The sequence below is a fragment of the Macaca mulatta genome, chromosome 15, assembly GCF_049350105.2.
Source record: "Macaca mulatta isolate MMU2019108-1 chromosome 15, T2T-MMU8v2.0, whole genome shotgun sequence".
In the NCBI taxonomy this organism is placed as follows: Eukaryota; Metazoa; Chordata; class Mammalia; order Primates; family Cercopithecidae; genus Macaca; species Macaca mulatta.
This window is the reverse complement of record NC_133420.1, coordinates 108,305,393-108,320,171: the sequence shown is the minus strand read 5'-3', so window position 1 is coordinate 108,320,171 and position 14,779 is coordinate 108,305,393. Positions and strand designations below refer to the sequence as shown.

Genomic DNA, 14,779 nt, shown 5'->3' with positions numbered 1-14,779 from the left:
TTATAGTAGAATGATTTATTGTAGTTCTTTCGTATACAGCCAGTAATGGGATTGCTGGGTCAAATGGTATTTCTGGTTCTAGATCCTTGAGGAATCACCACACCGTCTTCCACAATGGTTGAACTAATTTATACTCCCACCAACAGTGTAAAAGCATTCCTATTTCTCCACATCCTCTTCAGCATCTGCTGTGTCCTGACTTTTTAATGATTACCATTTTAATTGGCATGAGATGGTATCTCATTGTTGTTTTGATTTGCATTTCTCTAATCACCAGTAATGATGAGCTTTTTTTCACACGTTTGTTGGCCGCATATGTCTTCTTCTGAGAAGTGTCTGTTCATATCCTTCACCCACTTTTTGATGGGGTTGTTTTTTTCTTATAAATTTTTTTCAGTTCTTTGTAGATTCTGGATATTAGTCCTTTGTCAGATGGACAGACTGCAAAAATTTTCCCCCTTTCTGTAGGTTGCCCGTTCACTCTGATGGTAGTTTCTTTTGCTGAGCAGAAGCTCTTTAGTTTAATTAGATCCCATTTGTCAATTCTGGCTTTTGTTGGCATTGCAGAAGAGTGGTTTAAGAAAATGATGACAAAATTATTGGTTGTCACATAATCTTTATATTTGAATATTACATTGTTTACATTTCAGCAATATTTTACACTTAATAATTTTTGAACCGACACTGTAGCCAAGAACAAACATTTCAGAAATATTTTTATATTTGTAAAAATTATTAGCTATAATTATGACACTGTCCTTTATAGATGAACAACAGTCAACACTATCTCCAACCCTGATTATTTTCCTAAGTTCTACTCCTAAAATGTTAAATATCTATGATGTATTTCTGTAATAATTTCTGATGGCACCTTAAATTTGCTAGACTGAACACTGAACCACTCTACCCACTTTTCTGCATGTCCTTTTTCAGTGACTTCCAGCTACTGGCACCCTGGACTTTGATACAATATTAGACTTCCTTCTTCCCTGACTGAAGCATACAAATTATTTGTCAAAAGAGTTAACAGATATAGCCTATTCTACTTCTACTTCCTTCTATAATTTTCATTCTATTTTCCACTCTTACTTCTAACACTTAAAGGTAAAACCTTATTTTTTTCCAAATTAAACTAATGGTAATACACTTACCCAGTTTATCAAAACATTTATTGGACCTATTATGTACCAACAAGGCAAAATTGAAAACAAACAAATGAGTAAGATCATAATCAGGTGGGAAATGTAATGTTAAAAGAGAACTACTGCATTGTGATAGGTACCAAAACACATGTATAGAGTAGACTGAGGGCAGAGTGGTTGGCCCTTTCTAGACAGACTGCAAGGTGTTTGCAGAAGTGACAATTTTCCCAAAAAGGGTGTTCTGAAGAGAAGATCCAAGTAAGAGAAATATAAAAGGTCAAAGGAAAGTTCAAGGAATGAATGAAGAAAACAGGAAAGAAAGATAATCAATGACAGGAGGTTTTAAATGAGAAGATAGAGTGAATGGTCTTGAAACAGAACATCAAATGATCTGAGACAAGAAGAAAAAAACAGATCAAACTAATAGACGGAGATAAAATTTATAAAAATGGAGCAAGAAAATCAGAGAGCAACCATCTAACTGTGAACTTAAATTATCTTTCAAATTTTATCTTCCAACATGTACTCTACATTCCAATGAATTCCCAACTATTCCTTATAACACTATGCTTTCATGCTTCCTTATCTTTGTTCATGCACACCTTCTTCTTAGCCTTTTCCATCTAATCTCCATATTACTATATTACATGTTACTGTACTTCATGTATCTTGCCCAGGAGTCAGTCATTAATCCCTTTTATGTTTTCCATAGTTTTTGGCAACTGTAACACTTTCTATAACTCTCCAAAACCCACTGTTTCCTACTTCATACATTTATGTAATATATCCATCTTTTGATGGCAAAAGTCACATGCAATTCTTCTTGGTATTGAGTGTCTCATCCACAGAAAACCTTGATAAATATTTGTTAAATTAATAAAAGAATCAGTATATTTAAATTCTATTTAAATATTTTAATAAAATATAAATTGTTTTCCTATATTTATCTGCATCTATACTTATCTGTACCATTAATCTAAGAATAGAAACAGAATAGAGAAAGATAACTGTTTGTTAAGACCTCACATCTTAAATATACGTGCACCTACACTGAAGTACTAGATTAAAAGAATACCTAGATCGTGAGTTCGAGACCAGCCTGACCAAAATGGAGAAATCCCGTCTCTGCTAAAAATACAAAATTAGCTGCGCATGGTGGTGCATGCCTGTAATCCCAGCTATTTAGGAGGCTGAGGCAGGAGAATTGCTTGAATCTGGGAGCTGAGATCCCGCCATTGCACTCCAGCCTGGGCAACAAGAGCGAAATTCTATCTCCAAAAAAAAAAAAAAAAAAAGGCCTAATGAAAACTCCAAGCTGGTTAGTCACTAATAGTTCTAGTTAAGATGAAGTACTTAATCAGTAACAATTCTCATTAAGATGAATTAATCACTACTAATTCTCATTAAGATAGATTAACTATCATGTAACAAATTAACATTCAGCCTTGGAAAAAAGTATAAAGGCACTGTTTCCTCTACTACGGAGAGAGACACAAAATATATACCAGAAATGTATCAAAAAGTAGAGTATCATTAACTTTTATTATCCAAGAAGAAAATGAAAGTTCTTCACAGAAATTTTTAAATATATCTTACATGTCATATTTAATCTAGTCTTGTAACCCACCCCAAATCACCTCTAGAGCAAGATCAGATATTGTAAATGACTATTTTGTTGTTCTCTCAACAATACAATTCTTTCCCTCAGCAAGTCTGAACTAAGCAATAAAACACTCATTAGATTTAGCAGGTCGATCTATGTGAAAATACGTGCCTAAAACTGCTAGACTGTCTTCAGAGCATTGAGGATCCCATTCTGAACTTCTGGACAAGGGAACAGGTAAGCACTGTTTGCAGTTCTGCCTCTATCCTTCTGTAGCACTGAGGTAAGTATCTATTTCTAGTGTGTATTCTAAAATGGTATTTAAACAAACTACAATGCTTAATTCTGAGGAAAGTTTTATTCTCCAACAGGGTTAAATTTCCCTATAAGAGATTATTTTCAATTCCAGATTACATATCTTGACTAATATTTACTTGTTACGATATAAATCTGTAAGACTAGCTCATATTTTGTTATAATTTTAATATTTTCTTAAAACATATCTTGTATCAAATTTAATTACTTTAAAAATTTAAAATTAATGTAGTATATACTTCTATTTACAACTCCATCCCTGAACAATGAACAAATATGAAAAGGATAAAATATTCTGTTTACTAAAAGAATGTCAAAAAAATTGTATTATAAAACCTTTGAGAAGTAAAATTTACTTCATAATAGTATAAATTCAGAAACCATCAGGCATCATCTATTAGACATTTTTAAAACTCTTAATCATATGACTATGCTTATGATGCTTATATTGCAACAAAAATATATTTAAGAGAAAAGTATATATAATATGCTTGCTATAAGTTATTACAATAAATTAAATAATACTTCTTTTTTAAGATCTAAGTGCACTGAAACCTACATGAGTTAGATGAGCTATTAGCAGGATGGATTTGATCAAAGTTATCCATGTGAAATCAGAAACTAAAAAGTCTACAAGAGATCTCAGAGTAAATAAAATGATAAAGAAAAAATACCGGTAAGATCCTAATGGTATGTTGAATTCATTTTCAGGTGAGGCAGTTCCCAATAAGGTATCCCCTTCGTAAACAGACAGTGGGACTGAAAAATGATTTCTTATCTGGGAAAGAAAAACAAATAATATTTAGTATCATTAATCTAAGAATCTACAGATGTGTAAAAAAAAGTCCATGTAAATATCTTAACAAAGGAACTATCAGGCAATATTCATCTTGCTTATGTAAATTAGAAAAGAAACAAACATATTATTTATCCTGAAACAGACAAGAAAAATTTCTACAGTTTTATATAAAAGGAATCTCAAAAACAGACTTTAAGTATCCTACAGGGGAATAAGATAATAACACCTTCACTTTAGGATAAAGACTAATTTGTTTAGAGATACGTTTTTGTTTAGACAAAAATAGTAGAAAAAAATTCATAGAAAAAAATCAAAATTTTAAATATTTGTATGGTAAAAGTGACAATCTACAGGCTGGCAAATATCTGTAATATACTTGACAAAGGGTTTATAACCACTACATACTCAAAAATCCTAAAAATCATTAAGAAAGTTGCAATCAAGAGGAAAACAGGAACAGAATGTAAACAGGTGATTCACAGAATGGAAAAACTGACCAATAAAGAAGAAAAGATACTTGACATTACTAGTAATCAAGAAAATACAAATTACATTCATAGAATATCTTTTAATACCAACAAACTGCAAAAATATCAGAAGTATGGTAATATCAACAGTTGAAAATGATGCGAACAGGAACTCATATACACTAGTGGTAGAATGTATATTGATAAAATAACTCTGAAGAATAATTCGACAAAAACTTAGTAAAAATGAAAATGTACTTTCTTCTTAGCAATTCTGCTCCTAGTGCCATACCTAGAGAAATGTTTACACATGTGTATTCATTTATTGTTTACTACACTCACTCAAGACACCGATGTTCACTACACCACTGATTTTATTATAAAAAAATGAAAATGAAAACAATCTCAACAATGGAAAAATAAGAAAATTTTCTTCAAATTGATATAATCATGTAACATCATTAAAATAATGACCTATGTATCAGTATATGGTTACACTTATATTATGTATCAGTATATGGTTACACAAATATTTGAATGAAAACAGAACATAGCATAACAAGGTGAAACAGTGTAACATTTCTGTAAGACACTAAAAACACAAGTATGTACTTTCTGGACAGGAAGTAGTTTTTAAAATATGGTACTAGAAATATACACAACATATCACCAAATTGATATTGCCTCAAGGAAGAAGGAAAGAGTGAATGTGGACTAAGGAGGGAAACCAAACAGTTGGCTTCAACTTCATGCATTTTTTTTAAATTTAAGGGAACCATTTTTAAACGTCAATATTTTTAAAACTCCATGGTGTGGATGGAGACATCTGTATTATAATAAACTTCAAAGTCCACTATCAAACCAATAACCAACATCCAGAGCATTCCACAACAGACATTAACTATAAGTTTTCCAACATATTTTCTGATTATAAATATAATTCCAAATAAATTTCACATTCAACTTATCACTGATGTAAATGGAGCCTATTAAGAAACACATGCTTCTAAATGGTGCCTGTTTGGAATGTGAAGTTACTTATCAAAGTCTGATATTGCTTCCTTTGTTTTCCCTTTCAGATTTAGTGTGGAAAAAGTTGGTTGGAAGCTGACAATAAACTAGCAGTTGAAATTTCAAGGAAAGATCAAAGGTCTGGAAAACGGAATGAGCATAAGCTTGAAAAGTCTAAGGGAGCAGAGGAAAAGGGAACATCCGTCTGTATAAAAGTGGGTGGGCACAGTGGCTCACACCTATTATAATTCCAGCACTTTGGGTGGCTGAGGCAGGAGGATCACTTGACCTCAGGAGTTCGAGACCAGTCTAGGCAATATGGTGAGACCCTGTCTCTACAAAATATTGAAAAATTAGCCAGGTATGGTGGTATACACATGTAGTCCGAGCTACTGGAGAGGCTGAGGTGAGAGGATTATTGAGCCTGGGAAGTCAAGGTTGCAGTGAGCATTGATCATGCCACTGCACTCCTGGGCGATTAGAACCCTGTCTCTCAAAAATTACAAAGATAAGAAAGAAACAAAAGCATGTTGCAGGTAAGCTATCTTGCTGGAACAATTCCTAAAGTTTATGATTATGCAACAGCAATATGATAGCAGAATGAACATAGATGTTAAAGTGAAACAAACCTGAGATAAATACTGGCAGTGCTAATTACTAGCTGTGTAACTGTGGGCAAATTTTATTTTGAATAATACCATTTCTCCTGACTATCAAAAGTAGTAAATTCATATATACGCATACCTTGTTTTATATGTTTTGCTTTATTGTGCATTGCAGATATTTCATTTTTTACAAATTAAAGGTTTATGGCAATCCTGTATCAAGCAAGTCTATTGGTGCCATTTTTCTAACAACATGTGCTCACGTAGTGCCTCGGTGTCATATTCTGGTAACTCTCACGATATTTCAATCTTTTCGTTATAATTATATGTGCTATAATTAATAAATGTGTGTGTTCTCACTGCTCCACAAATTGGACATTTTCCCCACTTTCTCCCTCTTCTTCAGACTTCTCTATTCTCTGAGACACAATACTATTGAAAATAGGACAATTAATAACCCTCCAATGACCTCTTTCAAATGAAAAGAAGAGGCACATGTCTCTCACTTTTAAATCAAAAGCAAAAGCTAGAAATGATTAATGTTAAAGAGAAGTGCATGTCAAAACCAGAGATGGGCTAAAAGGTAAGCCTCTTGCATCAAACAGCCAAGTTGTGAATGCAAAGGAAAAGTTTTTGAAGAAAATTAAAAGTCCTAACCCAGTGAACACGCAAATGACAAGAAAGTGGAACAGCCTTATTGCTAACAGGAAGAATATTCTAGTGGTCTGGATATGACATGATTTGACTACGTCCCCCACCCAAATCTCATCTTGAATTGTAATCCCCATAACCCATGTGTCAAGGGAGGAATCAGGTGGAGGTAACTGGATCATGGGGACAGTTTCCCCATGCTGTTCTCATGATGGTGAATGAGTTCTCACGAGATCTGATGGTCTTATAAGTGTGTGGTAGTTCTTCCTGCATTCACTTCTCTTTCCTGCTGCCTTGTGAAGAAGGTGCCTTGCTTTCCATTTGCTTTCTGCCATGATTATAAGTTTCCTGAGGTCTCCCCAGCCATGCTGCACTATGAGACAATTAAACCTCTTTCCTTTATAAATTACTAAGTCCTGGGCAGTTCTTTACAGCAGTATGAAAACAGCCTAATACAGGATAGAAGATCAAATCAGCTGCAACATTCCCCTAAGAAAGGCCCTAACTCTCTTCAATCGTATGAAGGCTGAGAGATGTGAGGAAGTAGCAGAAAAAAAGTTGGAAGCAGAGGTTTGTTCACGAGGTTTAAGGGAAGAAACTACCTGTATAACATACAAGTGCAAAGTGAAGCGGCAAGTGGCTGCAGCAAGTTATCCAGAAGGTCTAGCTAAGATCACTGATGAAGATGGCTACACTAAACAACAGATTTCCAAACTAGACAAAACACCCTTCTATTGGAAGAACACGACATTTAAGACTCTCATAGCTAGAGAAGAGAAGTCAATGCTTAGCTTCAGAGCTTCGAAGGACAGTCTGAATCTCTTGTTAAAGGGATAATGAAGCAAGTGACCTGAAGTTACGCCAATGTTCATTTACCATTATGAAAATCCTAGGGCCTTTAAGAATATGCTAACTCTACTCTGTGCTCTATACATGGAAAAACAAAGCCTGAATTTGAAAGCACATCTGTTTACAGCATGGTTTACCGAATTTTTAAAGCCCACTACTGAGACCTATTCTCAGGAAAAAAAATCCTTTCAAAATGCTATTGCTCATTGGCTATGCACATTGTCACTCGAGTTCTGATGGAGATGTACAGGAGATTAATGCTGCCTTCATGCCTGCTAACACAACATCTATTCTGTAGCAAATGGATCAAGGAGTAATTTCAACTTCTTAATATTATATGTAATATTGTATATTTGACTTAAATAATATTAGTCTCATTATTTAAGAAATACATTTTTTAAGGCAACAGCTCCCATAGACAATGATTCCTCTGATGGATCCAGGCAAAGTAAATTGAAAATCTTCTGGAAAGGATTCATCATCCAGATGTCATTAATAACATTTGTGATTCATGAGAGGAGGTCAAAATAACAACATTACCAGCTGGTTCCAACCCTCATGGATGACTTTGAGGAATTCAGGACTTCAATGGAGCAAGTCACTGCAGATATGGTGGATACAGCAAGAGAACTAGAATTAGAATTGGGGCCTGAAGAGGTGACTGAATTGTTGCAACTTTCTTTAGAGAGAAAAGTATGAAGAGTATCTCATCCAGTGAGTGGCAAAAAATGGTATCTCATCCAGTGAGTAGCAAAAAATGGTCAGGCAAAAATGTATTATTCTGACTAATATATACATAATAATCAGAAAACCTCCAAATACTCATATTTATCTTTGGAATAGATAATAACAAATTGTTTAGTAAAACAATTTTCTCATAATTTTTCTATATCTTACCAAATTCTACTTTAAAAACATCATAGCAGCATATGAAACATGAGAACTAAGAATTTGATAAATGAATAATCTTAACTGTACTCTATTTTTAATTCTAGAAAAACTATTTGCTCTATACATTTGAAGCAATAGAAATATGTCTATACAAAGTACCTGTAAGAAATTCAAAATTCACGTTCAACTATTTAACTAAATGGCAAAATAATCAACAGTAATGAGTGCGGCTGTTAGTCACCTTTTAAAATAGTTACCTAAATAAAAAGTGAAAGAGAAGGGATATCTGTTTTCAGCCATGCTAGAATAACAGGGACCAGATATAGCTTCCCACCCTAATCAACTAAAAAGCAGGAAACAAACAACAAACATCAAACCACAGTTTCAGATAAGGCACAATAGGCAGCACAAGGGAAAAACAAAAACAAAAACGAAAAAGCTACAGAAGCTATGACTACTCAGCTTGCTGTCTGGAGAGTGAGTTTCTAGTCTGCTGTGTGAGAAGCAGGCAGCCAAGTTGAAGAGACAAGATCTGAAAATCTGGGGAAGCCAATGTGACTGAAATTCACAGCATATTGTACTGGAGGGGAGAGACCTGCATGGAGAGGCAAAAGCTGTACAGACAGAATTCTGGAAAACTGAGTGTCCCCTCCACGTCAAAACTTCAGCTGAGTCATGACCAGGACATGTGCAGATTATCTACGGCTCAGTAAAGATCCGCCTAAAAGAAACAGGAAGAACAAAGTCTGGTTCTGATATATACAGTAGTTTTAGGTAACCAATAAAAAATTATCAGGTACATTAAAGGAATGAAAAAAATACCATAATGAAAAGAAACATCAATAAAATGAAACAAACCTAAAATGACACGTAATAGAATTGGTAGACATTAAAACATTTATTAAAATTATATCCAATATCACTAAAAACTTAGAAGACTAAGTATGCTAAAAAGAGACACTGGAAAATAAAAAACCAAAAAAATGCATAGTACTATTGAGAAAAATATATCAGATGGCGTCAACAGCAGATTGGCCACTGAAAAAGAAAAGGGAAACTGAAAACAAGAGAAACTATCAAAAAAGAAATGGGTAAAAAGCTGAAAGGAAAAACAAACAGAGCATTACTGAGCTGTGGGGCAAGTTCAAACACCCTAATATATACCTAACTGGAACCTAAAGGAGAGAAGAGAGGGCGAAGACAGAAAAAATTTTAGAAACAATGGCAAAAAGTTTTCTAAAGTTGATCAAAACTATAAATCCATGATTTTAAGGTCAGTAAACCCCAAATACAAGGAACATGAAGAAAACTACACTAAGATTCATCATAACCAAATTGCTTAAAACCAATGATAAAGAAAAAAGAAATCTCAAAAGCAGCTAAAGAAAAGGTTGACACATTTTGTAGAAGAGCAAATACAGGAAAAAAAGCAGACTTCTGATCAGAAACAATGCAATACAGTAGACAGCAGAACAACATTTTTAAAGTATGGGGAAAAAACTCTGCCAATCTAGATCTCTAGGCCCAGTGAAAATATCTGTAACACATATATGTGAAATAAAAACTGAAAGAATTCATCATCAGCAGATCCACGCTGTGAGATTACTGAAAGAAAAAAAGTGATAATAAATATCAAATACAGTTTGTATTTTAAACCAATTTAAAACATAATTCATTAAAGAAAAATAGTAACTTGTATTATGGGGTTTTGGCTAACATACATAGACACGAAAATGTATGAACATAATTATCCAAATGTGGGAGATGAGAAGTGGAAGTATACTGGTCTAAAGTTTTGATTCTGTATGTGAAGCGGCAAAGTACTACTTGAAGGTAGACTAATACAATATGTACGTAATAAAGCCCTAAAGTAATAACAACAACAACAACAAAAAAGGCAAGGAAGTATAAAGAGATACAGCCAATAACCAACAAGGAAATAAAATGAATTCATAACAAAAATGCTCAATTAATTAAAAAAAAAAGAGAAAGAGAAAACAAAAGGAAGATGGATGTAAAGAACAAATGAGACAAATAGAAAAAAAAAATAGCAAGTTTAAGCCCAACCATATCAATAACAACTTTTAAATATAAGTGGTTTAATTATCCTTGTTAAAAGGCACAGATTTTCAGATTAGGTTAAATAAAAAAACAAAACAAAACAAAACATAAGGTCCAACTACGTGGTGCCTACAGAAACCCCACGTTAAACACACTTTAATACACAGGTCCCCAGCCCTTCACCCATGGGCTGGTACCAGTCTGTGGCCTGTTAGGAAGTGGGCTGCACGGCAGGAAGTGAGCAGCAGGCTTGAGAGCATTACCGCCTGAGCTCTGCCTCCTGTCAGATCAGCCACAGCGTTAGATTCTCATAGGAGGGTGAACCCTATTGTGAACTGTGCGTGCACGGGATCTAGGTTATATGCTCCTCATGAGAATTTAACTAATGCCTGATGATCTGAGGTTAAATCCAGTACTGTGAGTGCTTGCCTGATTTTTGTTTCTTATGGTGTTTTTTTCTGTGTAGATAGTTGTTAATTTGGTGTCCCTGCAGGGGACAGGGACACATATGGGTGGAGCTTTCTGTTCTTGAGAAAGGAATCCTGAGACCATATGCCCCAGCCCCCAACCTGTGGAAAAACTGTCTTCCATGAAACAGGCCCCTGGTGTCAAAAAGGTTGGGGACTGCTGCTTTAATGAGTTAAAAAGTTAAACAATGAGAGGTGGAGCAAGATGGGGGAATAGGTGTGGCGGTGTGCACCTGCAGTCCTAGCTGCTCGGGAGGCTGAGATAGAAGAATTGCTTAAACCCAGGAGAATGTGGCTCCAGTGAGCCATGATGGCACCACTGCACTCCAACCTTGGGCACAGAGCAAGACTCAAGAAAAGAAAGGAAGAGAGAAAGACAGACATTAAAACTCTAGACCAATATCCCTCATGAATATAAATGCAAATCCAACAACATACTAAAAGGTTAGTAAGACGTCATGATTATGTGAGATTAATCCTAGGAATGCAAGTTGATCTAACATTTAAAAAAATCAATGAATGTAATTCATCATACTAACAATTGAAAAAATGTATCCTCCTCTCGCACAGAAAAGGCATCTGACAAAATACAAAAATCGACTCTGATAAAAACTCTCAGCACACTAGGAATAGACAGGAATGTTTTCATGTAAGAAAAGGCATCTACAAAACTACAACACAAATCATGTTTAATGGTGAAAGAATGGACAAGGGAAAAACATAAGACGTCACCACTTCTACTCGAATTGTATTCTAGCCAGTGTAATAGGCAATATAAACAAGATAAAACACATCCAGATTGGAAAGCAAAAAGTAAAAATGTCTTCATTTGCAACTATCGTAACTATCTAAATCTACACAAATCTACTAGAATACGTGAGTCTAGTTAAGACTGCAAATAGAGGTTAATATAATCTGTATTTCTAAACACTACCAATGAGTAATCAGGATTTAAAACATTAAAAGACAAGCCAATTTTATCCAGATTTTTGACAAAATTGATAACCTGATTCTCAAGTTTAAAGAAAAATGAGAAGGAACTAGAATCCTCTGGAAAAAAATCCATATGGTGAAAAAAAAAACAAAATCTCAATTCTTAACCTCACACTGTATACCAAGGTTCACTCAAAATGGATATGTGGCATATCCATATAAAGATGACTACTGAGAAACAACATGTAACTGCATGTAACAACATGGATACACATGAGTTGACACACACACACAAAATTTTTCTGAATGAAAGTCAAACTCCATCTGTACTGTATTCAACTTATGTAAAGTCCTAGGCCATATAACTAATGTACAATGAGGACAGATCAGTGGATGCCTGGGAATGGGAAAGTGGGGAAATAGAAAATTTTTCTAAGAAATAAATGTGTTCATTACCTTGACTGTGATGAAGGTTTCCAAGGTGGATTTTTGTGTCAAAAGTCATCAACTTTAAATATATGTAGTTTATTGTACATACCTCAACAAAGCTGTAAAATTCCTTTTATTTCTCTAAGAATTATCTAATCAAATAGAAAGGATATAAATACATTACAAAGACCTAAAGCAAAACACTGATGAGTATTTATAAAAAATACCCTAAGAAGATTTTACAAAATATTCCTATTAAAAAATTATAAGAAGTATATCAAACAAATTCCTACCACTGGTCATATCTGAGTAGTGCAACTGCTGGTAGTGACTCTTCTTTTGATATCAGCTGTATTTCTGTTACGGTTTATATTCTTTCAGTAATAATTTGCTTTGGTGTTTTTCTCTTTTTTAAATTTTATTAGCACACAGATATGCATAACAGGACATCCCCCAAAATTGATCATTTCATACCTGCACTGGGGAGCGAATTGTGACCTTCTTACTTCCTTCCACTGTATCAATTTGACAAACAATAGATCTTTCAACTCCAGACTCTCTGTGTCTTACAGTGTACAGACGTCGTCCCACTTTTGTTAAAGGAATCTTATCAGCAGTAGAATGGTTAACAGGTGCTAAATTAAATAAGTATGTTTAAAAGTTTTTATTATAATTCATTAAATATTAATTTTACATGTTATATATTAGAAATTTCAGATGATTCTTAAACTTATAAATAATAGTCACTAAAGTCTTCGGATATAGTCCGTAAAAGGGATATTTTAAGAAGCCACCATATATTTCCACAGCATTCATTAAAAAATCCCATTCAGGAGTTTAACCCAAGACAACAAGAGCAAACCTTTCCAAAATGAGTAACGAGAGCAAGTACTATAAAATACAAGAATATTGATCTCTGGCTTGCTGTAAGAATAACCAGAGCATAACAGCTTTTGGTAGACACTGGTAAATATCAAGGTGACTACAATTTTTGTTTTTAATTTTTCCAACAACTTGTGTCACTTTTCCTTTATATCTTGGACTTGATTACACAAAATTTTATATATATTTACCTAAAACACATGTTGTATTGGGGATGAAATTACTTGCATAAATTTCATTTACCATCCCATTCATAAAAATGTAAAAAAAAAGAGGTAAAATTTATGAGAACATTAAGTACAACGTTATGACAATACCTGAAACACCTGTTACATGTTATTTTCTAACTAGAAACACAAGCAATTTTAGTAGCCTACCCTCCCATGTCTAATTAATCTTCTAAATGATGCCCTCCTCAATAACTACTTAAATGCCAGAGTATCAAAAAGTGGTGTAGGTGAGGCTTTGGGACTATTTAACTTCACAATGACTACATATTATGATAATTTAAGAATGTATATATTTCACCTCCAATAAAAATGAAAAACTTCTAGGAAGCAGAAAAGACAAAGGAAAAAACCTTCATCTCAATAGGCAGAACATTAAAAAAAAACTATTTACAAATCCTAAAACCATTAAAAATTGCCATTTGCATGAATTCAAACTTTGAATTCATTCAGTTGCAAAACTAGTAGAATACCATCAAGTGATACCAAATGTGAATAAAAGAATCCCCACAAACATCTAAACATCTATGGTCTATAAAAGCTGAACGAGGGCGAGATCTAATACTTTTCCTCCCAACAACAAAGCAGTAAATTGCCATGCTCTGAATAATGCAGTGGATAAAGAAAAAGTCTGGAATACAAAGTTTTAGTAATGACACACTGCAACCAAGACACTGCAAAGACAAAAAACAGCTCGTGACCTATTAGAGAGTTTAAAAAAAAAAAAAAAAAAAAAAACCTTGCTAAGATTCTACAAAAGAGTAAAATAACATGTAAATTGTAATTTAAAACAAAAAAGCCCCAGGAAGGTAATACAGCAACTACTTACTAAGAAGAATGAAGAAGAGTTTGCTGCTTAGGCTGGTCATTGCATTGAAATGATCATTGTCCTTGGTTCGGACATAATCCATACTTAAACTTTCTTCATTTTTCAATACATATGATTTTGCCATAGGAATGTTGAGTACACTAAAAGAATCACTTGGTGAAACAGAGATAGTAAGTCCAAGGGAATTTAAAATTATAAATGGTGCCAGATCCTTTACGAAGTCAGCTGAAGATCCAGTGGCAGCTTCTGTAAATGCCTAATAAGAAAGAGTTATCTTAAATAAAATGAAATGTGTAAAATTAAATGACAAGGAGAACAGTAGAGGACAAATGACAAATAACTAAGTCATTAAACTTCTTATTCAACAGACAGATCAACTCAGACAAGTATCTCAATATTTAAAATTCCAAATTTCTTTACTTACCTTGGCTAAATTATTTAACATTACAAGACCACATTTGGATAATGTAATGTTTAATTGGTCTTTTGAATGGAAACTAATGACAGTTTTATATTCTGGCACTTTGTAGTTTTCTTCTTCAGGATCTGACTCAACAATGGCCTTTTTGGCTTTCTTTTTCATCTAAAATGATAAATCACAGAAATACAAGAAAAAAT

The 14,779-nt window shown here is 33.8% G+C and overlaps 1 protein-coding gene across 5 annotated transcripts in view; it reads right to left on the bottom strand.

Moving 5' to 3' along the window:
- The window catches only part of VPS13A (vacuolar protein sorting 13 homolog A), a 243,130-nt gene that overhangs the window by 78,018 nt on the left and 150,333 nt on the right, over positions 1-14,779 (bottom strand). For all 5 annotated transcript variants that reach the window (XR_013404898.1, XM_015117939.3, XM_015117938.3 and 2 more), the window contains exons 43-46: positions 14,586-14,744; positions 14,162-14,417; positions 12,698-12,858; positions 3,735-3,838 (exon numbers count right to left, since the gene is read on the bottom strand). Coding sequence is in view for 4 of the 5 variants with exons in the window: in XM_015117939.3 (XP_014973425.3) it covers positions 3,735-3,838; positions 12,698-12,858; positions 14,162-14,417; positions 14,586-14,744 (680 nt within the window). In the remaining variant the exon portion in view is untranslated. The remainder of the gene's footprint in view (positions 1-3,734; positions 3,839-12,697; positions 12,859-14,161; positions 14,418-14,585; positions 14,745-14,779) is intronic.